Source organism: Mobula hypostoma, chromosome 14, assembly GCF_963921235.1.
Source record: "Mobula hypostoma chromosome 14, sMobHyp1.1, whole genome shotgun sequence".
NCBI lineage: Eukaryota > Metazoa > Chordata > Chondrichthyes > Myliobatiformes > Myliobatidae > Mobula > Mobula hypostoma.
The window spans coordinates 41218504-41244874 of NC_086110.1; the positions used below are offsets into that span (position 1 = coordinate 41218504).

The 26371-nt window shown below is 38.4% G+C and overlaps 1 protein-coding gene across 2 annotated transcripts in view; it reads right to left on the bottom strand.

Moving 5' to 3' along the window:
- The window catches only part of cep89 (centrosomal protein 89), a 189762-nt gene that overhangs the window by 72170 nt on the left and 91221 nt on the right, over positions 1 to 26371 (bottom strand). For both annotated transcript variants that reach the window (XM_063066992.1, XM_063066991.1), the window contains exons 12-13: positions 25592 to 25695; positions 24582 to 24697 (exon numbers count right to left, since the gene is read on the bottom strand). In XM_063066992.1, coding sequence (XP_062923062.1) covers positions 24582 to 24697; positions 25592 to 25695 — 220 coding nt within the window. The remainder of the gene's footprint in view (positions 1 to 24581; positions 24698 to 25591; positions 25696 to 26371) is intronic.

The window sequence follows — 26371 nt, forward strand, 5'->3', positions numbered from 1 at the left end:
TTTTCGCCCCTCCCTTCTGCACTGCAGAACCAGACTCAGTGCCAGAGATCTGGCTGCTGCAGCTTGTCCCAGGTAAGTCATCCCCTCCAACAGTATCCAATGCGGTATACTTGTTGTTGAGGGGAATGGCCACAGGGGAACCCTGCTCTGCCTGCCCTTTCCTCTTCCCTCGCCTGACAGTGACCCAATTTCCTGTGCTCTGCTCCTTTGGCGTAACTACCTCCCTGTAGCTACTAACTATAATCTTCCGGAAACCTTTTTTCTAAATGAACACAAAGACTATTTATAAAAGTCAACAGCGAACTTGTATCTACTGTGACATTTTTTTCACGTTGTTGGCTTAGCAAAACTTTAATTTTGTCACTCCATGAAACATTGTCTCCCAGATACTGCTTTCTTATCTTGTTAATTTTGCCTCAAGCAAAATGAAGTGAATCAATCGGTGTCAGGCCACTCTTTTGCAGAATCTTGTACAGTGCAGCCAGTTCATCAAAGACACAATTAAAACCTGTAAAGCTACTTTGTATGTGATGTTTGTCAATTTCTTGTGACAGTATTTAGCCACAGGGTCATTTGTGAGCCTAGTAATTTCTAAGGTAGGGACATGTTCAGCACAACTTTGTGGTCGAGGGGCCTGTATTGTGCGGTAGGTTTTCTATGTTTCTATTTTTAAAAGCCATTTGTGCTTAATGAAGCCGAAAAAGTTGTAACTATTGGCAACAAAAGTACAGAACATGAACAACCCAACTACTACCAAAAGAAATGAGAGTAAATGATCTTGGTGAGATTACACTGTAAAGAGGTTTAAGCTTCTTAAAACCAAAACACTCTAATCTGCATTGTAACTACATTTCCAAGTTCTAATGGATAACCAAGTTAGGGAGGCCAGGTAATCATAGAATTATAGAAATCTACAGCGCATTACAGGCCCTTCAGCCCACAATGTTGTGCCGACCATGTAGCCCGCTCTAGAAACTGCCTAGAATTTCCCTAGGGCATAGTCCTCTATTTTTCTAAACTCCTTGTACTCTATCTGAGAACCTCTTAAAAGGCCCTATTGTATCCGCCTCTACCACTGTTGCTGGCAGTACATTCCACACACCCACCACTCTCCATGTAAAAAAAACACTCATCTGACATCCCCCTTGTACCTACTTCCAAGCACCTTAAAACTATTCCCTCTCGTGTTAGCCATAATATTGTAATAACATTAAGGGATTCAATAAAATTATGTAAATGCACACCAAAAAGCAGCAGCTACAAAAACATTGGACAAATTGTGGATGATAAAAATTCAACAAATTGGTATCAAAGCTATTTGGCCTTACAAAATCAAAATCCGTCTTCTAATCCAATATTTTAATCAACAATCTTCTGAAGGAATTCAATAGGCTGAGCAGCATCTGTGAGAGGAAAATAACTGTTGACGCTTCTGATTGAAACCCTGCAGCAGGACTGAGAGTAGCAAGGCAAGATGGCCAACATAGGTAAGGAGAGTGGCAAGAAAAGATTCTGAGGTAATTGAGGAAGGCTTGTAAGATGACGGGCAGGTAGATAAATAGATATATAGATATATGATACATTATTAATCCCAAAGGAAATTACAGTGTCACAGTAGCAATACAAGTGCACAGATATACAAATATTAGAACAGAAGTAAGATAACTGAAAACGTGGTAGCCAAAATGTGGTACTTTATCCTTAAGTAAGATAACTAAAAATGTGGTGGTCAAACATACTTTGAGGATTTGGATACAATTTAGAAAACACTTTGGTTTATTAAGATTCTCCCTTTCTAGTCCAATTTTTAAAAATTATCTTTTTAAGCCTTCTATGACTGATGTAGTTTTTAAACAATGGGAAAGATTTGGCATTACACGTTTCCGGGATCTGTTTGTTGGAGGAAGTCTTTCTTCGTTGGAACAATTGTCAACTAAATATAGTTTACCAAAAACCCACTTTTTTCACTACTTACAAATTAGAGATTTTCTGCGATCTCAATTATATATATTTCTTAATAGTCCTGATAAGAACGTATTAGATGAAATTCTTAACATGAAATCATTTTATAATGGTTCAATATCCAATATTTATGATATGTTGTTGGGAATGAGAAATAATTCCTTAGACAAAATCAAAAATCTTTGGAAACGATTTACAGACTTCAATTTCTGAAGAAACTTGGAATGAAATTTTTTAATTGGTTAGTACTTCATCGTTATGTGCCCTCCTACAATTTAAAGTGGTTCATAGGACTTACATGACCAAGGATAAGTTATCTCATTTTTATATGGGTGTATCTCCCTACTGTGATAAGCATAACAATGGAGAAGCTTCATTTATTCACATGTTTTGGATGTGCCCAAGTCTTGGAAAATATTGGAAGGAAGTAGTCCAAACTTTTCTGTACTCTTTAAAGTAAATTTTAAGCCTAATCCTTTGCCTGCCCTATTTGGTATTGTTGGAAGGAAAGATATCATTTTGAAGACATCTGATTTGCATATTCTGGCTTTTATCTCTCTTATGGCTAGGAGGGCACTTTTGTTTAAAATGTAAGGATGCTGTTCCGCCTAATCATGCTCAGTAGTTATGGGATGTTATGTCATGCCTAAATTTAGAAAAGATTCGTTGTTCAATTTCTGAATCTAACCAAGATTTTCAAAATTTGTGGGGGCCGTTTTAAAATTATTTTCATAAATTTTGACTTCTCATTAAAATATAGAAGTTGGTTAATAGCATATTTTATTAACTGTAAAGTTTTTTTTTCTTTTTTCCCCCAAACAGCTTCGACTTTGGTAGTGGGTATAGATTTTTTATATAAAATTGTTTATATTCTAATATATGAACTAATCTAATCTATATGAATATAAAGTAAGGAGTTTGTTAATGTGATTCAATATACTGTATCCAGTATTATATTTTTTCTTTTGTTTTATAATATGTATTCTCTTGGACTCTGTCTTCTATATAGAAATCAACAGAAATATTGAGAAAAAAAAAGAAAGAATAAAAAATAAGTTACCTCAAACAGTCTAAATCTAAATCACAGGGGGGTGTCATCACTTCCCCAGCTATAGGTTGACTCATTATAGAGCCTAATGGCCGACGGTAAGAATGACCTCATATAGCGCCCTTTGGAGCAGTGCAGTTCCCTTAACCTATATACTGCTAAAACTCTCATGCTCTGTCTGTCTGTTTGTGACCTTCAATTAGTGCAAACGGTGCATTACAGCGGCACTTTTTTCAGCTAAATCGAATTAAAATGCACTACTTGCAGAATGCAGGCAAAGTTGAGAGTTAGATATCCGTATAAAATTGCTCATTCGGTAAAAATCAACAGGCTGCCTTTCACCCGAGACCCAATCGGCCATCATGGAAGTCAGGACGCCACAGCCCAACTCATGTGCACGGCCAGCCTCAGCTGCGCCTCACGATGCTCACAGAGCCATTTCCAGCTTCCATGGAGACCGCGATGCCACACCGCAAAGCATGCGCACGCGCACGGCCAGCCTCAGCAGCACATCACGATGCTCACAGAGCCATTTCCACCTTCCATGGAGACCGCAATGCCACACCGCAAAGCATGCGCATGCGCACGGCCAGCCTCAGCAGCACATCACGATGCTCACAGAGCCGTTTCCACCTTCCATGGAGACCGCACGACTCCAGGATCAAAGAGTCAAAACAAAAAAGATGAGAGAAGACGAGGCAGAGGAGGACAGGAATGCACGTCTCCAAAATGACAACAATAGGCACAGACGGAGCAAGGAACAAGAATCCAATCAGGCCAGGGCTGCACGACTTCAGAAGCCAGATCAGAAGGAAAAAACAAATGGTAGAAGTGATGAAGAGATGAAGGATGAAAGGGCTGCGTGTCTCCAGAATGACAAAAACAGGCAGAGGAGGAGGAGAAAGGAAGAGACAGAGGAGAAAAGGAAAGATCAACTCGAGAATATGCGGCATAGAGTAATTATTGAGAGAGATGTGGTCATAAAAAGTGTCCTTCGTTAAACCAGAAATGTGGTCATAAAAAGTGTCCTTCGTTAAACGAAGAGGAGCAATATTTGTCTTGCTACACGTCTTTCTTCTTTAATACACTGAGTTCTTCTTCTTTAACTTCCAAAGCACATCACATCATACTGCACTACCTTTCTCTCAAAAGGTGCCCCAACGGGTCACCTGGTTGTCCAGTCTATTACTAAAAGTGCCCCTCTGTTCAGCCAAGATGACATGCAGAGGGTGAGAAACATAGTCCAGAATTGCCAGGATTTTCCATAGGGTCTTTTGTTCTACCACAGTCCCCAGTGTGCCCAGTTTGACTCCTGTAACAGAGCTAGCCTTTCTAATCAGTTTATTGAGCCTGTTGGGATCACCCATGTTGATGCCATTGGGCCAGTACACCACTGCATAAAAGATTGTACTGGTGACAACAGACTGGCAGAACATGTGAAGGAGTGACCTGCATACTCCAAAGCACCTCAGTCTCCTCAGGATGTAGTGGCGACTTTGGCCCTTCTTGTACACAGCCTCCGACAGACTCAAGTCTGTCATCCAGGTGCGCCCCAAGTACTTGTAGGTCCTCACTGTTATGTTATACTTATACGTGCACTCATGAGCAGACGATTAAAGTTGGTGCCCATGCGCCATTGTTTTTATCTGAAATATCTGTCTCGAAACATGGTGGCAGCAGTGGGGCTCGGAAAATTGCTTTTTTCAACCACAGTGCCCGATTTTTCCAACTTGCAGTTGGCAGCATAATAATAGCGTAACTCTGAAACATTGGAGGGTGAGTGTAAGAGTAGAAAAATATCGACCGAGACGAGCAATCAGCCACAAATAGAGACGGGTGCAGTAGCAATGCCTGGAGGTGAGACAGCAGAATCTCAGTGGCACCCAGCACCCGCGGGCGACCCCGTGCCGGGGAACCATGGTCAGGGCAGAAGTCCTCCCCCAGTCAGCGGCATCTGCCCACCACCGGCTGTGACGGTCAACCGTGGAGTGATAGACAGATGGAAGACATGGCGGCAGATGTGGACTAACTACAGCGTCGTAGCACAACTGCACAAACAGGTTCCAGTATACCAGACGGCATTACTTTTACATACAATTGGACCGTCAGGACTTGAGGTCTACAACAGTTTTGTGTTCACAGATGAGGCTGAAAGCCAAGACCTCACCAAGATGTTAGCTGCATTTGACAGATATGCTATCGGTGAGAAAAATGAGACATATGAATGGTACTTGTTCAACAAGCAGTAACAAGAACAAGGTGAGACATAGAAACATAGAAACATAGAAAATAGGTGCAGGAGTAGGCCATTCGGCCCTTCGAGCCTGCACCGCCATTTATTATGATCATGGCTGATCATCCAACTCAGAACCCAGCCTTCCCTCCATACCCCCTTTGAATCGTTTCTTGCCAGCCTCAGATCTCTTGCAAAGACATGTAATTTTTCTTCGTGTATGTCAGATAGTCTGCTGAGAGACAAGATCATACAACTCCCAAACCAGAAAATGTCTGTTACAAGAGAGAAAGCTACCGCTCAATGACTGCACTGACATCTGTAAAAGCACAGAAATGGCTGAATCACACCGACAAGCATTCAGTACAGCTGCAGATAGCAGTTCTGCTACTGTCCATGGGATTAAACCTCGCACTAACAAGAAAGGTTCGAAGCAACCTGGACAGAAGGCTAGTGCTAGTGGTGGAGCCAGAGCAAAAGGCACCTTGAACAGCCACAGAAGCAAAGTGAACCTTTGCACGTACTGTGGCACGGAACATGCAGGAGACAAGCAACAGTGCCCAGCATACGGACAGGTGTGCAAGGCATGTGGCATTCAAAATCACTTTGCAAAGGTATGCAAGCAGAAGCCCGTGCATGGGGTGGAAGCACAAAGCGATGACCAAACCAACAGTGACAACAGCACCGAGTTTATCGACAATGTCGTACTGGTGGTCAACAGTTTGAAGACAAGGATGACGTAGTCGCACAGATGCTCATCACTGGAAAGCCAATAGACTTCCAAGTCGACAGCGGGGCGAGCATTAACATTTTACCCCGCAAGTACTTGGAGGGAGTAGACCACACACTAAGACAATGCACAAAAAAGCTGATGATGTGGAACAAGACCACCATGGATGCAGAAGGGATGTGCAGAGTGAAATTGCATAACCCCATGATGAATCGCAAGTATTCTGTCGAATTTGTCATGGTCACTGACGACTTTACACCATTGCTGGGAAGCAGGGCCAGCCAGCAAATGAACCTGATTACAGTCAACGATGACAACTTTCGCAGGGTGCGTGCATCTACACTTAAAGAGAAACAATGCACACCAGAAGAACGCTATGCAGAGGTATTCGATGATGCGCTCAGGAAGCTTCCGGATGCAGCCCACCTGCAGATTGATGAGGAAGTTCAACCCACAGTGTTACCCCCACAACATCTTCCTCACGCTATGAAGCGGAAAGTGAAAGCTGAGCTTGATCAACTGGTAGACTGAAAAGTGAGCAAAAGCAAATGAAGGAAAGAATTCATTCGTAACACTTGGGCGTAGAAGGCTGTCTCAGACGCGCACGCGAATGTCTTTTTTGGCCGGGCATGAGCAGCGACATCGAGCAATATATTGCTACATGTGATGTTTGTCGCACATACGAGATGAGTCAGCAGAAAGAATTGCTTATGAGTCATGAGGTACCTGCTCGGCCATGGGAAAAGATAGGTACCGACCTGTTTATATTCAAAGGAAAAGAGTACCTCGTCACCGTTGATTACTACAGCAATTTCTTCGAGGTAGATCTTCTTTGCGATACGACCAGCGCAGTCGTTATTTGCAAATTGAAGGCTCATTTTGCAAGATATGGTAGCCCAACATAAGTGGTTAATGATAATGGGCCACAATACACGTCAGTGGAATTTCACAGATTTGCACGAGAATGGGATTTTGAGCACTTGTGTAGCAGCCCTGGAAATAGCAAAGTGAATGGAAAGGCTGAATCAGCAGTTAAAACAGCTAAGTGGATACTCACAGAGAGAACCAAATCATGAGCAGATCCCTACCTCGCACTTCTGGACCATCGCAACACACCTTCGCAAGGGCTCAGCACGTCCTGCCCAGCGTTTGATGAATCGCCGCACACGCACACTCCTGCCTACAACAGCGAGTTTACTGGAACCTAGAGTTGTTTGCGAACGCAAGCGTATAAAACAATGCGTCCAGCAGCAGGCCGACAATTACAACAGATCAGCCAAAGATCTTGCCCCACTCGACGAAGGGGGTACCGTGCGCACGCAACCCCTGGTGAAAGGTAAAAAGAATTGGGAGAAAGCAATTGTGTGTCGGCGCCTTGATGAGCGTTCATATGTAGTTCAAAGCCCTTCGGGGATCTACCAACGTAATCACATGCATCTATGAAAGACGGCTAAGGAACCGCCTGAAAAGCTAACCACATATGAACAGGCAAAACCAGGTCAAACAACCGAGATCAATGACCACAGTGTGCCTACCGCATCAAATGCACACAGCCAAACACAGCAGAGGCTAATGACACAACACAAACACTAACACAAACGTTGAAACATGCAAATAACAAACAGGACTTGGACAAAGCAGTAAAAACTCGTTCTGGCCACACAGTGAAAAGGCCACAATATCTAGAAGACTTTGTCCCACATTGAATAATTGCATGAACAATTGAACAATAAGTCTGTAACACTATCTGGCATTTTAATGTCATGTTTATACGCAAAGAAGGACAATGTCCTATTTGAGGTTGTGTAGTTTGTAGTTTGAAGTTAAAGTCGAATTTTAGTATGTTTTATATTTTGTATATATGCTCACACAAATGGAAATAATGAGTGGTATGTATTTGTGACGGGCATAAGAGACATAAGGCATGATTAATGAATGCTTTGAAAGTTAATTCCATGAAAATACACTGGAAAGCAGACTTCAGAGAATTTGAGTTTAATTGTTAACACAATTGTTCCTTTTCTTTGTTTTGACAAAAAGGGGGATGTTATGATATAGTTGTACATGCACTCGTGAGCAGATGATTAAAGTTGGTGTGCATGCGCCAATGTTTTTATCTGAAATATCTGTCTCGAAACACTCACTACATGCACGTCCTTACCATCAACAGTAATAGGGAGAAGTGCAGGCTTAGTCTTCCTAAAGACCATCACCATCTCCTTTGTCTGACTGATGTTGAGCTGCAGATAATTCAGCTTAAATCATTTGACAAAGTCCTCCACCTGGGCCCTGTATTCATCCTTCCTTTATACACCGACCTATTACTGAGTCATCAGAGAATTTCTGCAGATGACATGACTCAATGTTGTATCTAAACTCTGAGGTATACAGGCTAAACAGGAAGGAAACCATTACAGTCCCCTGTGGAGCGCCAGTGCTGCTTATAGCCATGTCTGACACACAGCTCTGAAGCCGCACAAACTGTGGTCTGTCAGTCAGGTAGTTTATTATCCAGGATACAATGTAAGTGCCATCCTGCATCGAATGAAGCTCCCCCACCCCGACCCCCAGCAATGAGGGTTGTATGGTATTGAAAGCACTTAAGAAATCAAAAAACATGATCCTCACAGTGCTGCCCTGCTTATCCAAGTGGGATAGGTGACAGCATCATTGACTCCAATGTGCTCCTGATAGGCAAATGGCTGATCTGACCAGGGGTCGGAAGTGAGGCAGGACCAGCCTCTCTGGGGTTTTCATGATGCGTGTGGTCAGAGCCACTGGACGGTAGTCATTCTTGGGTACTGGGACGATACATGATGTTTTCCACACTGTTGGGACACTTTCCAGGCTGAGATTCAGATTGAAAATGCTCTGGAGAACTCCACACAGCTGCTCAGCACACTCCTTCAGAACCTTGAGGTTCACACCATCTGGTCCCAATGCTTTGCAAAGTCTGAGTTTCCCCGAAGCCCTTCTCACCTGCTCAGTCATGAGGTAGTGCCGGGTAGGGGTGCAGTTGGAAGACAGTGGCAGGTGAATGGTAAATGGAGGCAGACAAAGTGAGAAAGAAAAAAAGACAAATGATGGAGCAAGGTGGGGCAAGATGGGAGTGTGAAGACTGGAGGCAGCTGCCAGAGGGAAATAAGCAGAAACACACAGTGTTACCAGAGCAGGACTGGATAAGTAAAGGTGGTGAGAATGAGAATCATTAGAGAGAAAAGAGAGGTGAATGACCGTTTGAATCAGAAGAGGAAAGGGGGGGGGGGGAGATCTTGTGTGCAAAGAGGGTGGATAGAGCCAGAAGGGAAAAAGAGACAAGGATGGGTGAAGGGGGACTGGGAATGGGGAAAAAAATTGGAAAACCAGATGGCTGGGGGTGAGTGAGAGGGGTAGAAAGAAAAAGATGGGTGCTGACTTAGAATTAGAAAACTCAATATTTACAGCACTGGTCTGTAGACAGCATCTGCAGACCCTCGTGTCTGCCACATTTTAATGCTATGGATAATGGCAAGGCCAGCAATTATTGCCCGTCTCATACTGCCAGTGAGAATGGGGGTGCAGTGTGGGGGTTGGCAAGCTAACTCTTTGAACTATTGTCATCATTCTGGCAAAGGCACCGCTACAGCCTTGTAGTTAATGTCTTTTCAGGATTTAGTCAAGGCAACAATGAAGGAATGAGGATACATTTCCAAATTAGGATTTGTCATATCCAACAGAACAGAGTCTAATCCTATAATTTCTCAGCAGAAATTAAAATGGACTGTGCTTACGAGTGCAAGTCAGAGGCTAAATGCCTTGCAGCATCTGACTTGCCTCTTGACAACACATACACTTTCCATCGCTACAAGACACATGGCAGAGGTATGATGGAATACACTCCACTTGTCTAAATAAATGCAACTCAAGACAATCATCCAGGGCAAGGCAATCAACCCTAAATGTTTATTTCCTCCACCACCATCCAACACAGGCAACCTCAAGATCTCCTAAATATGGTACAACTACTTCCAAGTGGCATGAATATTGCTTACCACTTAACAGCCCATATGACAATGCTTCAATCATGTTGCATGCGGGTATGGTTTCCTTTGCGGAGGAGTGTGGCAATCATCAACAAACCTCTCCATTTCTAATGTAATGATTTGAAGAAAAGCACTGAGTCAGAATCATTGACATGTCATGAAATTTGTTGTATTATGGCAACAGTAAGTTTTGCATGTGTCAGTGCAAGACATAAAATATAACTCCAAGTTACAAATAAATAATAGTTCAAAAACAGAATAGTACAAACACAGAGTTGAACTTCAATTGGAACATAGCTTATTATTAACATCCTCAATCGAAAATCAATTAATGAGAACTAGAAGTGATTTTTATATTCATAGCGATAAATTGGGTAAATTACTGGCTAACCAATTGAAATTTGATTCGGTTAAACGTCAAATTACTAAGATTCGCAAACAGGATGATATTTTCACAGTTGATCATGCTGGGATAAACCAAACCTTTCAAGAATTTTATATCTCTTTACATCACTCTGATTTTCCTCATGATTCTAATTTCATGCATGATTTTTTAAGTAAGTTGAATTTTCTGAAACTATCACCCGAAGATTTCTTATCATTAGAAACTTCCATTTCAGAGGAAGAAATAATAACTGCAATCTCATCATTGAACTCCAGTAAAGCACCCGGTCCAGACGGGTTTACAGTGGAATTTAAAAAATTTTTTCTTCCATTCTTTCTTCAAAGTTGTCTAGAATATTCAAGGAAGCAATCAGTTTAGGTAAATTACCACAATCGTTTTATGAAGCCTCTATTTCCTTAATTCTTAAAAAGAATAAAGATCCTACTGATTGCGCATCATACAGACCGATATCTCTTCTGAATGTAGACTCAAAAATTTTTTCAAAAATTCTAGCAACTAGGTTAGAGAAGGTGTTACCTCAAATTATATCCATGGATCAAACCGGATTTATTAAAAATCGCTATTCATCCTTTAATATTAGGAGGTTAATGAATATTGTTTATACCCCTTCACTTACTACCCCGGAATGTATTATCTCATTAGATGCTGAGAAAGCCTTTGACAGAGTTGAATGGCCTTATTTATTTAATGTTCTTGAGAAATTTAATTTTAATTTGAATTTAATTTAATTTAATTTTAATTTATATCTTGGATTAAATTGTTATATTACTCCCCGGTAGCCTCGGTTTGTACAAATAATTATAGATCTCCTCTTTTTCATCTTTTTCATGGTACTAGGCAAAGTTGCCCTCTTAGTCCTTTATTATTCAATATTGCTCTTGAACCTTTAGCAATTGCTATTCGTGACTCGCCAAATATTTTTGGTATTACCCGTGGAAATGAAATACATAAATTATAATTATATGCAGATGATTTGTTGTTATACATCTCTAACCCGGAGAAGTCAATTCCTGCTATTCTAGGTCTGTTGGCTCAATTTAGTAACTTCTCTGGTTACAAATTGAATCTTAATAAGAGTGAATTATTCCCTTTAAATAAGCATGTACCTATTTATGGACATTTACCATTTAAATTGGTTACTGATTCATTTATATATTTAGGGATAACAATTACGAAAAAATATAAAGATTTAATTAAAGCTAATTTTTTATCTTTAATTGATCAGATTAAGCTTTTATTTACTAAATGGTCACCAATCTCTTTGTCTTTGATTGGTCGGATTAATGCTATTAAGATAATCATTTTGCCCAAATTTTTGTATATATTTCAATCGATTCCAATTTTTAATCCCAAAATCTTTTTTCGATAACGTAGATTCAAAAATTTCCTCATATATTTGGCAGAACAAAAATCCTAGGTTAGGTAAAAGGTATCTACAGAAATCTAAAAAGGAGGGGGGGGCTTGCCCTCCCGAATTTTAGATTCTATTATTGGGCAATTAATATTCGATATTTAAAATTTTGGTTACGAGGTTTGGATGTATCTTTAAACCCTCATTGGGTAAATCTTGAATCTAATTCATTACAAGGGTTTTCCTTGGGTTCGGTTTTAGGAACTTCACTTCCTTTTACTTTTAAATCGTATAAACAAATGAACAACCCAATAGTTAAGCATACTTTACGTATATGGTTTCAATTCCGAAGATTTTTTTGGGTTTAATCAATTTATTCTAGCAAGTCCCATTATATCAAATTTTCTTTTTCAACCTTCCACTATGGATCAAGCTTTCTCTGATTGGAAAACCAAAGGTATAATACCTTTTCGCGATTTATTTTTGGATAATTGTTTTATGTCTTTTGATCAACTTTCTAATAAATATAACTTACCCAGATCTCACTTTTTAATTACTGTCTCCCCTAATTTTCCACACCCATATCCAATGGACACTTTGGAAACAATTTTAGATTTAAATCTCTCTCAGAAAAGTGTAGTAGCAATTATATATAATTATGAATTTATGTCCTGATGCTTCTAATAAAATTAAAGCTGACTGGGAAAGAGAACTTGAGATTAATATACCGACTGAGAAATGGGAAAAAATTCTTCAGTTGGTGAATTCATCCTCTGTATGTGCTAAACATAGGTTGATACAGTTTAAAGTAGTGCACAGGACTCATATGTCCAAAGATAAACTATCTCGTTATTACTCTTATATTAATCCAATATGTGACAGATGTCACTCCGAGATAGCTTCTTTAACCCACATGTTTTGGTCATGTCCTTTGTTGGAGAAATATTGGAAAGGTATTTTTGATATTATTTCAATGGTCCTAAATATAGACTTACAACCTCATCCAATTACTGCTATCTTTGGACTACCAATGATAGACTTAAATAATTTAACCTCTTCATCACGTAGGATGATTGCATTTCTTACTTTAATGACTAGAAGATCCATTTTGTTGAATTGAAAAGAGATTAACCCTCCTACTGTATTTCATTGGTTTTCACAAACTATGGTGTGTTTGAATTTGGAGAAAATTAGAAGTGCGGTTTATGACCCCTCCATTAAGTTTGAAAAAACTTGGTCATTCATTCAGCATTTTCATTTGATGTAATTTGATCATTTCCAAACTTGTTTGATCTCTCTGTACTGTTGTTGGAGAGGAATGGAGTCGTCGATGCTGAGGTTTTCTTCTTTTCCATTTTTAAGTTGTTAGTTTTGCCCAAGTCTTTTAGTTTAGTTGATTAATTCTGTTTTTCTTTAGGGATGGGGTTTTTTTTTGTTTCGTTTTTTTTTTCTTTTTCATGGTTTTTTTCCCAGTTTTTTTTTTGCTTTGTATTATCCGTTGTTAGTTCTACATGATTGGGAGTTTTGTTAACTTACACTATTTGGTTTTGCAATTACTTTTTTTAAGTGTAACAATATATCTCCTACTATTTGTATTATTGCTATGTTTTGTTTCTATATTTTGAAACTAATAAAAAGATTGAAAAAGAAAGAAAGAAAAACAGAATAGTGAGGTAGTGAAGCACTACATGAAGGAAGGCCATGGGCAAATGTCCTGGGGCTGGGATGGTTGGTTTCCAACAACCATAATAATTTTCCTTTTGCAATATATACTTTCCACTAAGAGTGTTTTTCCATTGATGACTATCAACTTTAGTTTTAGGTGGATGCCTTGATGCCACATTCAGTCTATACAACCATACTGTCAAGGGCAATTACAGAGGTTCTGAAACACAACCTGATGGGCAGTAAAGCCAATGTGAAGACAAGACACTTTTCTCCATAAGGACTGTGAAATAGTTTCAACTCTGGCAGTTATGTCCTTCAGGACTTGGCCAACTCCATCAGTGGTAATGCTGATGATGCCACCATAATTTTGGTTATAGACAATGATGTCCTTACCCAGAGTACATGCTGCTACTTTCAGTAACTCTACGATATACTATTCAACAGCGAGGAACACTAATTCATCACCTACAGGAAGACAGTGATTGGAAATATCAGGAAGCTTCCCATGACATGTGCCATAAAACTTCATGGAGCCCAGAGTCAATGCTGAGGATTTCTAGTGCTCAACCCTCTGAGCTGTAAATTACTCAAATGCCACATGATGGATCAGTCTTTGCCAATAGCAGGTTTAAGATGGTGCTACCGAAGACAGACAACAGCTTACTGACAGTTCATGAACTACTTTATTAATTACGCTACCACCACAAACAATGAAGAGGCAAGCAAAGAGGAGATTGACACGAGGGTCGAGGTGTGCAATGCAAAGTTGGAGAGAGGTTGGAGCATGTTCAAGGAGAAGTGATTGGACCAAGGTCGAGACAGAGTCAGGGCATGCAAAGTAGAGAAAAGTTGTAGCGGAGGAGTTTTGGAGCCCGTTCACCTGAACCAAAACCTAGCTGAGAACAGGCCACATGTGGTGGAGGGGTCTAGGCCCAGAGCATATCAATGTGACAGGGCCTGGTCCTAGTGCGAGGGATGACACAATGTTCGGGCTATTTAAATGCCAGGCTGGATGGATTGAAAAAACAGGGTGTCAGGACTGGACGCAAGGTCGGTCAGTTCTGCTCACTGCTCCACTCTCTGCAACACTGAGGCCAAGGCTACAGCCTGCTCTGGCTGCTCAGGGCTTCATGTCTGCGAGCTCGATTTTACTCCACTGTGTGCTGAACTGAGGCTGAGGCTATGGACAGCTCTGGTTGCTCAGGGCTTTTGGTCTATGGACTCACTTTAGTTCTGAATGCTGTTACTTGCTTTTACTGTTTGCATGATCTGTGTTTATTTTCTCTCTTTGTGCATTGGGTGTTTGTTATTCTTTTTTTAAAATGGGTTCCTTCAGAGTTCTTGTTTTGTGGCTATCAGTAAGGAAACAAATCTTAAGGTTGTATAATATATTCATACTTTGATAATAAATGTACTTTGATCTGTAAGCTTCCATTCAGTCAGACAACCTCCCAAATTTAGTCTCCCATCCACAAATATCTTCAAGGGCAGCTGGAAGAGATTAACTTTGCTTGTGCAAATTCAACGGTTCTGTGCACTGGATGCTCTCCACCATACATCAATAAAAATGTGCATGTATCTTCCGTTCCATACCCAAGCTCGTCAAACTTATAACAAAGTAGAGCCACTAACTGCATCAATGTGTTGGGCCGAGGACAAATCCTACAAGATATTGACACCCTGGAACTTTCCAATGTCAATCCATCAATGAGGGATGTTCTTCTGACTTCCGCTTTCTGAGGTTCACTATCAATTCCTTGACCTTCTTGATACTGAGTGCAAGGTTGTTGTTATGACACCACTCTACCAGTCGCTCTATGTCAGTCCTGTATGCATCCTCATTGCCATTTGAAATTATACCAATAATAATGGTTTTCTCTGTTAATTTATAAAAACATTTGAGCTGTGCTTAGTCACACAAACACAGGTGTAGAGAGAGAGTAGAGGAACGGCTAAGCATGATTCCTTGAGGTGCATCTGTTTTGATTGTCAGCTAAGGGATATGTTCTGACTGTTGCCTTCTGATGACGAAACTGAGGAACCAGTTGCAGAGGGAAATACAAGGCTCAGGTTTAGAAGCTGGGTGATTAATACTCCAGGAATGAAGTACTGAATGCTGAGCTGTACTTGATTTATCAGCAGCCTCATGTATACTTTGCTCTTGGTTAGGTAATCCAAAGCAGAGTGGAAAGCCAGTGAGATTGCATCTGGTGTAGACCTGTTGTGACAGTAGGTGAATCACAACAGCTCCAAGTCCTTGCTCAGACAGGAGTTAATACTAGCCATGACCAACTTCATTACAGTAGATGCGAGTGCTACCAATTGATGTATTAAGGCAGATCACCCTGCTCTACTTGTGCATCAATATATTTGCTAGCATTTTGAAGCAGATGGAAACCTCAGACCACAGCAGTGAGAAAATGAAGATGTCCTTGAACATTCCAGCCAATTATTTAGCACAGATTTTCAGTACCCGGTCAGTTATAGTCAGCAACTGGTATCTCGCGAGAGATTTCCCTCTTGAAGGACATTCTAACATCAGCCTCCGAGACAGATCACATGGTAACCGGATGCTGTAGGAATTCACATAGGTGTAGTATCATTCCCTCTTTCAAAGCATGCATAAAATGAGTCTAACGGGGAGTGAACCACCACTGCTATTTTGCTGTTATCATTTGCTTTACAGAAAGTAATGGCACGTAAACACTGCCACAGATGTTGTGCATCCAACTGGATCTTAAACTTCACACAAAATTGCCTTTTCACTCTTACAATGGCTTTTCATAGGTCAAACCTGGACTTCTCAAGTTCTGGATCGATAGTCTTGAACACCACAGATCTAACCCTCAGCAGACTGCGATTCTCCTGGTTCATCAAAGGCAAGTACTCATCCAGGCAGGTCTTGATGAAACTGATAACAACTGTGGGCATATTCATTCATAATGAATCTGTGAAGATGGTCCAGTCCACCTTTTCAAAGCAGTCCTGTGAATGCACCTCCATCTCCCTTGACCACACCTTCATGGTCCTCATCAATGATGCTGCAGTCTTCAGTCTCTGCCTTTATTGCCCTCTGAAGATTATTAGTGAACCAGACAGGCTTTTAAAGATGATGTATAAGCTTGATTTATCACAAGTACATCAAAACATACAGAGAAATGTGATGTTTGCATCAATGACCAACAGTCCAAAGATGTGCTGGGAGCAGTCTGCAAATATTGCCATGCTTCCAACACAAACATAGCGTGCCCGGAACTTACTAACCCTAACCCATCTGTCCTTAGAAAGTGGGAAGAAACCCACACAGTCAAAGGGAGAACACAGAAACTCCTTACAGGCTGTGGCAGTCATTGAATCCCAATCACAGGCACTGCAAATCGTTCCTCTAATCGCTATGCCACTGTGACGACCGACACTTCAATGAAGGCTTTTAACGACAATCTAAAGCCTTGTAGTCATGGTTACCTATATTTTCCTCCCAAATTCATTGAAATTTTTCAACTTTTAATTAATCTGAATTTAAATTTCACATTTTGTGTGGTGAAATTTGTACTCATATCCCCGGATTGTTATGGATTGTTAGTCCAGGGCAATGGTTATCACTCCATATCATCTTTAATTTTTGTTTCCTTTAACCTTTCTTTCTTTTTCTTTTTAAATCTTTTTATTGAGTAAGTATACAAAAAAGGTAAGCCATATAAACATTAATACAATGTTAAAGTATAATAAAATTCCAAAAGATAACAATACCAAAAAGAAAATACTACAAACAATGTAATTTAAGCATAAGAAACCAAAATAACATAATAGTATACTAGATTTTATATATATCAATGGAAAAAAAGAAAAAAAAACCCCAACAAAAAACCCACCGTGCAACTAACTAAAAGCAAAGCAAAGCAATGGGCTAACTTGAAACCAAACAGAGTTAAACTTAAAATCACGTCCTCAATCCCGACCTCCATTGAAACAGTAAAAAAAAAACAAGAAGGGTAAATATTACATTAAATGAAAATATCGAATAAAAGGTCCCCAAATCTGTTCAAATTTAAATGAAGAATCATGAAGGTTACTTCTAATTTTCTCCAGATTCAAACATAAAATCGTCTGAGAAAACCAAAAAAAGGTAGTTGGAGCATTAAGCTCTTTCCAATGTTGTAAAATACATCTTTTCGCCATTAAAGTAAGAAATGCAATCATTCTACGGGCTGAAGGGGAAAGATTACTAGAAATTTTAGGTAGTCCAAAGATAGCAGTAATAGGGTGAGGAGAGATATCTATATTTAATACCTTAGAAATAATATTGAAAATATCTCTCCAAAAAGTTTCCAAAGTAGGGCAAGACCAAAACATATGAGTTAAAGAGGCTATCTGCCCCGAACATCTATCACAGAAAGGATTAATATGCGAGTAAAAACGCGCTAACTTATCTTTGGACATATGTGCTCTATGCACCACTTTAAATTGAATTAGGGAATGTTTAGCACAAATAGAAGAAGTATTAACTAATTGTAAAATCTGCCCCCAATCATCCACAGAAATGGTAAGCCCCAATTCCTGTTCCCAATCTACCCTAATCTTATCAAATGGAGCTTTCCTGAGTTTCATAATAATATTATAAATCATAGCCGATGCACCTTTCTGACATGGATTAAGGTTAATTATCGAATCTAAAATATATATAGGAGGAAGCATTTGAAAGGAAGGAAGTATAGTACTTAGAAAATTTCTAACTTGTAAATATCTAAAAAAATGTATTCTTGATAGGTTATATTTATTAGATAATTGTTCAAAAGACATAAGGGAACCATCTAAAAATAAATCCAAAAACCGTAAAATACCCTTAGTCTTCCAAGTTTGAAAAGCGCGATCCGTAAAAGAGGGAGGAAAAAATATGTTACCTAAAATAGGAATCGCTAACCCGAATTGATTAAGATCAAAAAATTTTCTGAATTGAAACCAAATACGCAAAGCATATTTAACGATCGGGTTAGAGACCTGCTTAAAGCGTTTCGAATCAAAAGGAAGAGATGAACCTAAAATAGAACCAAGTGTATAACCCTGAACAGATTGTAATTCCAATGCTACCCATTTAGGAATAGATAGTATATCCCGGTCAAGTAACCAAAATTTCATATGTCGAATATTAATAGCCCAATAATAAAATCTAAAGTTAGGTAATGCTAAACCTCCATCTCTCTTAGCTTTCTGTAAATGTATTTTACCCAGTCTCGGATTCTTATTCTGCCAAATAAATGAAGAAATTTTAGAGTCGACTTTATCAAAAAAAGATTTAGGAACGAAAATTGGTAATGCCTGAAACACATATAAAAATTTTGGCAAAAAAAACATCTTTAACTGCATTAATACGACCAATCAAAGTTAAATATAAAGGAAACCATTTAGATGAAAGTTGAGTAATATGGTCTATTAATGGTAAAAAGTTAGTCTTAAATAAATCTTTATGTTTACAAGTAATTTTAATCCCAAGATATGAAAGGTAATTATTAATCAATTTAAATGGAAATTTATAATATAAGGGAAGATGTTTATTAATCGGAAAAAGTTCACTCTTACTAAGATTTAATTTATAACCTGAGAAAAGACCAAATTGTGCTAATAACTCTAAAACAGCAGGAATAGATCTCTCAGGATTAGAAATATATAAAAGTAAATCATCAGCATAGAGTGATAATTTATGGGACTTTAATCCCCGAGTTATCCCAGTAATATTTGAAGATTCTCGAATAGCAATTGCAAGAGGTTCTAATGCAATATCAAATAATAGGGGACTAAGAGGACAGCCTTGTCGAGTACCACGAAAGAGAGGAAAAAAAGGTGAGTTTAATGAGTTAGTACGAACCGAGGCTACAGGGGAGTGATATAACAGTTTAATCCAGGATATAAATTTCAGGCTAAAATTAAACATTTCAAGCACCTTAAATAAATAAGGCCATTCTACTCTATCAAAAGCTTTCTCGGCATCTAAAGAAATAACACACTCAGGAACATTTTGTGAGGGAGTATAAACGATATTTAACAATGTACGAATATTATAAAAAGAGTAACGACCTTTAATAAAACCCGTTTGGTCTTCCGAAATAATAGAAGGAAGTACTTTTTCTAGTCTATTTGCTAATAACTTAGAAAAGACTTTAGAATCAACATTTAATAAAGATATTGGTCTATAAGATGCACATTGAGCAGGGTCTTTATCCTTCTTTAGTATTAAAGAAATTGATGCTCTATTAAAAGATTCCGGAAGTTTACCAAGTTTCAAAGAAGCCTCAAAAACCTTACAGAGCCAGGGAATCAATAAAGAAGCAAAACATTTATAAAATTCAACGGTAAACCCATCAGGGCCAGGAGCTTTCCCCAGATTCATAGAAAAAATAACATTCTTAATCTCATCCATTGTAATGGAAGTATCTAATAAAGAAGACATATCCTGTGAAATCTGAGGAAAGTCTAACTTATCTAGAAAATCATTCATATATTTAGAATCTCGAGGAGACTCTGATTGATATAAAGAAGAATAAAAATCACAAAAGGTATGATTAATCCCCACATGATCCAATATCAATCGATCATTTTGATTATAAATCTGATTGATTTGAGATTTAACATAATTAGATTTCAATTGATTAGCCAGCAGCTTGCCAATTTTATCACTGTGAACATAAAAATCACTTCTTGTTTTCTTTAATTGGTTTACAATCGAGGACGAGAGTAGTAAACTGTGTTCCATTTGAAGTTCAGTTCTTTGTTTGTATAGCTCCTCAGAAGGAGCCATAACATATTTCTTATCAATTTCTTTAATCTTGTCCACAATTGCCATCTCCTCCTGCTTCTGTTTCTTCCTCAAAGCAACGGAATACGAAATAATCTGACCCCGAATATAGGCTTTAAAAGTGTCCCAAAGAGTGTTAACCGAAATATCTTCTGTATGGTTAATTATAAAAAAAAGCTCAATCTGTTCATTCATAAAATTAACAAAGTCCGAGTCCTGAAGCAACAGCGAATTAAAACGCCATTGTCTATTGTTTGGTATATTGGCCATAATTTTAATAGAAAGCTTAAGTGGAGCATGATCCGAAATGGTTATAGAATCATAATCACATTTAATCACTGAAGGAATGAGACGAGAATCAATAAAAAAATAATCAATTCTTGAATAGGAATGATGAACATGTGAAAAAAAGGAAAAATCTTTTTCCTGAGGATGCAGAAAACGCCAAATATCCGTCGACCCAGAATCAGAAAGGAAAAAATTAATCAAATTTGCAGATTTATTAGGTAAAGTCCGTAAAGGAGCTGAACGGTCCAAAGCTGGAGATAAACAGGTATTAAGATCTCCGCCCCAAATCAATGAAAACTCGTTCAAATTCGGAAACTGATCAAACAATGATTTATAAAATTCCGGACAATCCATATTAGGAGCATAAACATTAACCAAAACTACTTTTTTATTAAATAGTAAACCACTAACCAATAAAAATCTACCATTCGGATCAGAGATAATATCCTGTTGTATAAAAGTAACTGAGGAATCAATAAAAATAGAGACGCCTCGAATCTTAGCATTGGAGTTCGAATGAAATTGTTGTCCCTTCCAGAATTTGAAAAAACGTAGTCTGTCCCCCCTCCGTACATGGGTCTCTTGTAAAAATAAAATTTGTGCTTTAAGTCTCCGGAACACTTTAAAAACTTTTTTTCTTTTAATAGGATGATTAAGACCATTAGTATTCCAGGAGACAAAATTAATAATAGACTCCATAAATCCTAAAGTCAACCCACAACAGGGAGGATTGACAATAGGCGCGACCCACAAACCCGGAGAGGGAACAGAACATACAAAAGATACCGGGGAAAAGGACGCAACCAGTACTTCAATAATGTATATAGCCCAAAGAAAAACAAACTAAAACGTGAAGCCCCTCCCGCCACCCCCCAGCCCAAGACCCCAAGGCAAAATCTAAAGCAGACCCGCCAGAAAGAAGCAAGCGCTAAAACTACCCCCATGACTTCCGGTATACGCTCCCTAAAAAAAAGGTATAAATATGAAAAGGATCAGCTAATTGTAAAACAGTAAAAAAATAAGTAAAAAAAAGTTAGCTCAATTAGAATACACACAGAACAGAACAAAAGCCGGAAAATATATATTAAAAAAAAACCACAATATACCTCAAACTCATGAATAGACACAGCAACAAAAAAAATAGGATTATTAACATAAAGTGATTATAAAAAGCAAAACAGAATAAAATTTAAACAAAAACTACAAAATTTAAGGCCGCACAGGAAATACGTAAGATGACAAAAGGGAAGTAACCACCCAGAATCCCCTGGGAAAAGAAAGAAATGACGCAGTTAAAAAGAAAGTTTAGTAGCCATATTAAGAAATCGAAAGTAAACTTTTCTGCCCAAATAGGGCACAGAAAAGTTAAAACCAACCAATTCACAGCCTCCGATCGACGGAGAAAATTAAAAAGAAAGCAATTAAGATGTTGGAGATGAAAGTTGATCCAGATAACTCTGGGCATCCGATGGAGAATCAAAAAAACGAAGGGCTCCATCTGACATGCGAATCCTTAGACGTGCAGGGTACAGCAGCGCTGGTCTTAAATCCCTCTTATAGAATTCCGACATCACGGATCTGTAACGGACCCGTTGGTCCCAGATTGGTTTACTGAAATCTTCCACGAATCGGAACTTAAGATCCGAAAAATCAATGAAACCTTTAGATCGAGCGAATCGAAACAGTCTCTCCTTGTCTTGAAAGTAATGAAAACGTAAGATAACATGCCTAGGTCTATCTGACCTAGACGAGTATGATGGGATTCTGTGAACACGATCCAGTAGCGGTGGTTGGTCAGGAAATACAGTAGGGAATGCATCTTTTAAAAGTTGGGAGAAATATTTCATGGGGTTGTTACCTTCAGCGGCTTCCCTCACGCCAATCATTCGTAAATTCTGCCGTCGCATTCTAGATTCCAAGTCAGAGTTTTTAAAAGTCAAAAAGTCAAGTTTCTTCTTCATTACATTAACTGTTTCTTCGATTTTCCCCATCTTAAGCTCACTTTGTTGCGCGAATTTTTGAAGATCAGATATAGCCGACTGATGTTCCGCAATACATGTTTGCATCTTATCAATTAAACCGGCAATTTTCTGGAAATTAGTTGAGATTTCCGTATGAATCAGGTCTTTAACAGGGCCTGCAATTTCCGCACGAATCATCTCCCTAACAGAGGTTGAGATTTCCCTCTGAATTAACTCCGATATCGCTTTCAAAGTCACCGGTGATTCAGTCAGAGGGAGATCCGTAGCTTTCGGTTTAACCGGAGGTTTACCATCCTTGCCGTCTTTCTCGTTCTTAGACATAGCAGATCTCAGTATCATCCAATTGTCAGAGAATTCAGTTTAATTCAAAGTATTGTAAGAGTTGATGCCTTAATGGTTAATTAAAGTATAGCTGACCATAGAGAAAAAAAAACTCAGAGGTAATGGAGCGAGTCAAGAACGCGACTTCACTCCATGAGCGCTACCGGAAGTCTCCACCTTTAACCTTAATTACAATTGTTAACTTATTAACCACAACCCTTTGGATAAATTAATTCCAGAATTTACTCCCCTTGAGTGAATAAATTTGAATGACTTGACCTTTTCATCTGGGATTGTGTACCTTAATTCATAACTCCCTCGCTAGTGGAAACATCTTCATATCCTTCGTAATTTTATGTGATTCAATGAGGTCACCTCTCATTCTTCTAAACTGTATCTACTGAATACTTTTATTGCAAATTCACCAATCACTTGAGACTTGTAGATCAGACTTCCTTACTGTGATTCTTCAATCTTATTGAAATGAAGAATAACATACACTTTGCATTCCTAATCTTCATCTGAACCTACATGCTGACACAATTCCTGTACTGACCACTTTAAGTCCCTCTGAATAACAATGTATCCCACTTTCTCATTTAAAAAACTAATCTTGTTTTTATTTCCTTAGAGTGGAATAATATCAAAATTTTCCACTTAATGGTCGATCTGCCACGTTCCTGTACATCCTTTTAAACTGTATCCTTTTGCATCTCAATTTTCTTACTTGCTACTTTTGGACCAATAAACTATATTACTTTTGGCAATCTCATTAAATTAGTGACATATTTTTAAAGACAAACAGTTGAAGGCCTTGCACTGGTCTTTATGGTATTTGGCCAGTTAAGGTCTGTAACCCAAACAAAGATATAACTTCCAATGTTTTCTTCCTTTAACCATCCTCAATTCATGCCATGTATGAAGTATTGTTGGTGCTGCAGCCCTTTAGATATGGGGATGTTTGCCAATAACTGCATAATGTTCCATTCTATTCGCAACTTCTCAGCAAGTAAAGTGAGTATCTGCATGCAGCAAGTCCTAGACAACATGCAGACATAGAATGAGAAGTGGAAAACATTTCTTTCACAAAAGTGTCAGACAGTGACCATCTCCCGCAAGGCTTCTGTCCGCTTTTGATATTCATGATACTGCCATAGATAAATTCCCCAACCACCACGGCTATCTTCCTTTCTGCAATGTTATGACTCTGACCAGTCAAGTGTTTTCTCCTTGATGTTCACTGACTTCAGTTTCATCAGCATTCCTTAATGGCATAGTCAGTCAAATGTTGCTGTCAAGGGCAATCACTCTCATTTCATTGCCAGAATCCACTTTGGTCCTTGTTCATTTATCTTTGATTTCTCACTAAGAATACTAATATCACTAGTAAAATTCTAAACTTCTCTCTATATTTTTTTGAAATATCTCTTTTAGATCACAATTACATTTTTCTGTTATATTTTTAAAAGAATACTATTTCAATTAATATTAAGTTCCTCCAAATTATTGCTATTGTTTATCTATCACATTTTTAATCTACCATAATTTCTGAATGAATTATCTAGAAATCTCACTCATCTTTTTACTTTCAGTTCTCTTCAAGACCCTAGCTTCAGACTTAACATTTTTTTTTTAAAACTCCCTCAATGACAATTATTCTTCACAAAGTAAGAAGCAGTAAATGAAACCAAAACACATGATCTGGACCGCAGACTTAAAAAGTTTGCAGTGTACATTTGGGTCATGCTTCAAAATAAGAATTATTTATAAAGTCAGAAACCTTCCTGTACGTGTCTGTTGTGACTGCCTTTTCCTTTTTCTTGCTGTAATTCCAGCTGTTCCATTAAGATTTGGTTTTCCTCCAAAACCAACTTTGCCTGATCCTGCAGTTGTTGCCTGGGAGAATAAAAGATAACTGACATTAAATGAGGTGCTTTCAATACAAAACACATTCATTCAAACTAAATTCTCACTAATAGGTTTGGTCACAACCATACACAATATGGTTCAAATAATTCCATGGCATGACACTAAACTACCATTAATTGTGCAAAAAAATAAGATTAAAATTCAAGTATATTCTCTTGTTTAACTCCAATTAAAATGGTTTGCAAGAGACCCTTCATATCTCAAAATAACAATTTGTAGAAATCTCAAATGTCATCATAGAAATCTGGTGCTTTTACATAGAAACTGAGCTACAGAATCATTAACTATAAATGTAATAGATCTAACCCCATAAATGTTGATAGGACAGCCTTTGTAAATCTGGAAGGTGCAGGAGCCAAATCACAGGGGCAAAATAGCACCACTGATCTTGTGAAATTATCCTCTGAACTTCCTCTAAGTACCTCTTTAGAGTCAAAGAACTATACAGAGATACGACATGAAATCAGATCCTTCGGCCCATCAAGTCCATGCTAACCATCAAGTGTTTTTATCCTAAACCTACCCTATTTTTTTCTCTCCACATTCTCATCAACCCATCACTAGATACACCTCTTCATCTCTACATGGTTTCTGCATTTAACTTACAGTGGTCAATTAATTCCAACTTGCATGTCTTCAGGATGTGGAAGAAACCCACATGGCTACAAGGAGAACACGTAAACCACATAGTATGCATTGGAAGTCAGCATTGAACTAGAGATGACAGAGCTCTGAGGCAGCAGATCTACTGTCCTATCATTTGCTAATTTGTAAAACACTGGTAATTATCTGGCTTTCTAAAAAAGAAAAAGGTTTCATGGACTGCAACTCAATATTTGTGAAGTATTTTATTTCTCCTACCACTCTGTGTTGCTGACAATGCCATTTCTCGCACATTGTTGATGAAGCTGTTTATTCTCCTTCACCACATCTCCAATTCTGGCTCTGAAATTCTTCATCTCCTTCTGTGAATAATTAAGGATGTACAGTGAGTAAATGACACCATTAGAACAAGTGAAGAAAACATTTTCCTTTAAATAATTATCCACAACAATTACAGAGTCAAAGGAGTAGAATCTCGATTATGTATATCTCTTGTTAAAATTGTATTGAGTTTTAGGGATTTCTTGTTCAAGGTCAAACTAATTTATACAAACAAGTATCATAGCTACAACTTTAAAAGGAATCAATCATTGATTACAGTCACTACTGTAAGTTATTGTGTAGAGTGAGGTATGTATTTAGATAGATAGTGGTGTTGACTGACCATTTCACAGACATTTATTTTATATCCCAAGTGAAATAGGTGAAAACCCAAGAAAGAGGTTCTGCGTGCTCAGAGGCTGATGAATTACTCCAAAAGGTGCAATTCGTTATTTCCTATCTTTGAAGCTCCCACCATGAAGAAACGGATAGCTTTCTTTAGAAATGCACTTATAGCAGGAAGTGGGAAATAATTTTTGATGTACTCTAACAACCTCTCATGTGGAGAATTACTCTGACAAACTTGGTATGCCTTGTAAGTGGTAAGAAGCATTTTCCAGATTAAGAGTTGAATTTCTCATTTGAACAAGTGCAACCATAACATGCTCTTGCAACTAGAATAATTAAATGACTAGCTCAAGGCAGTTGATTAATGAT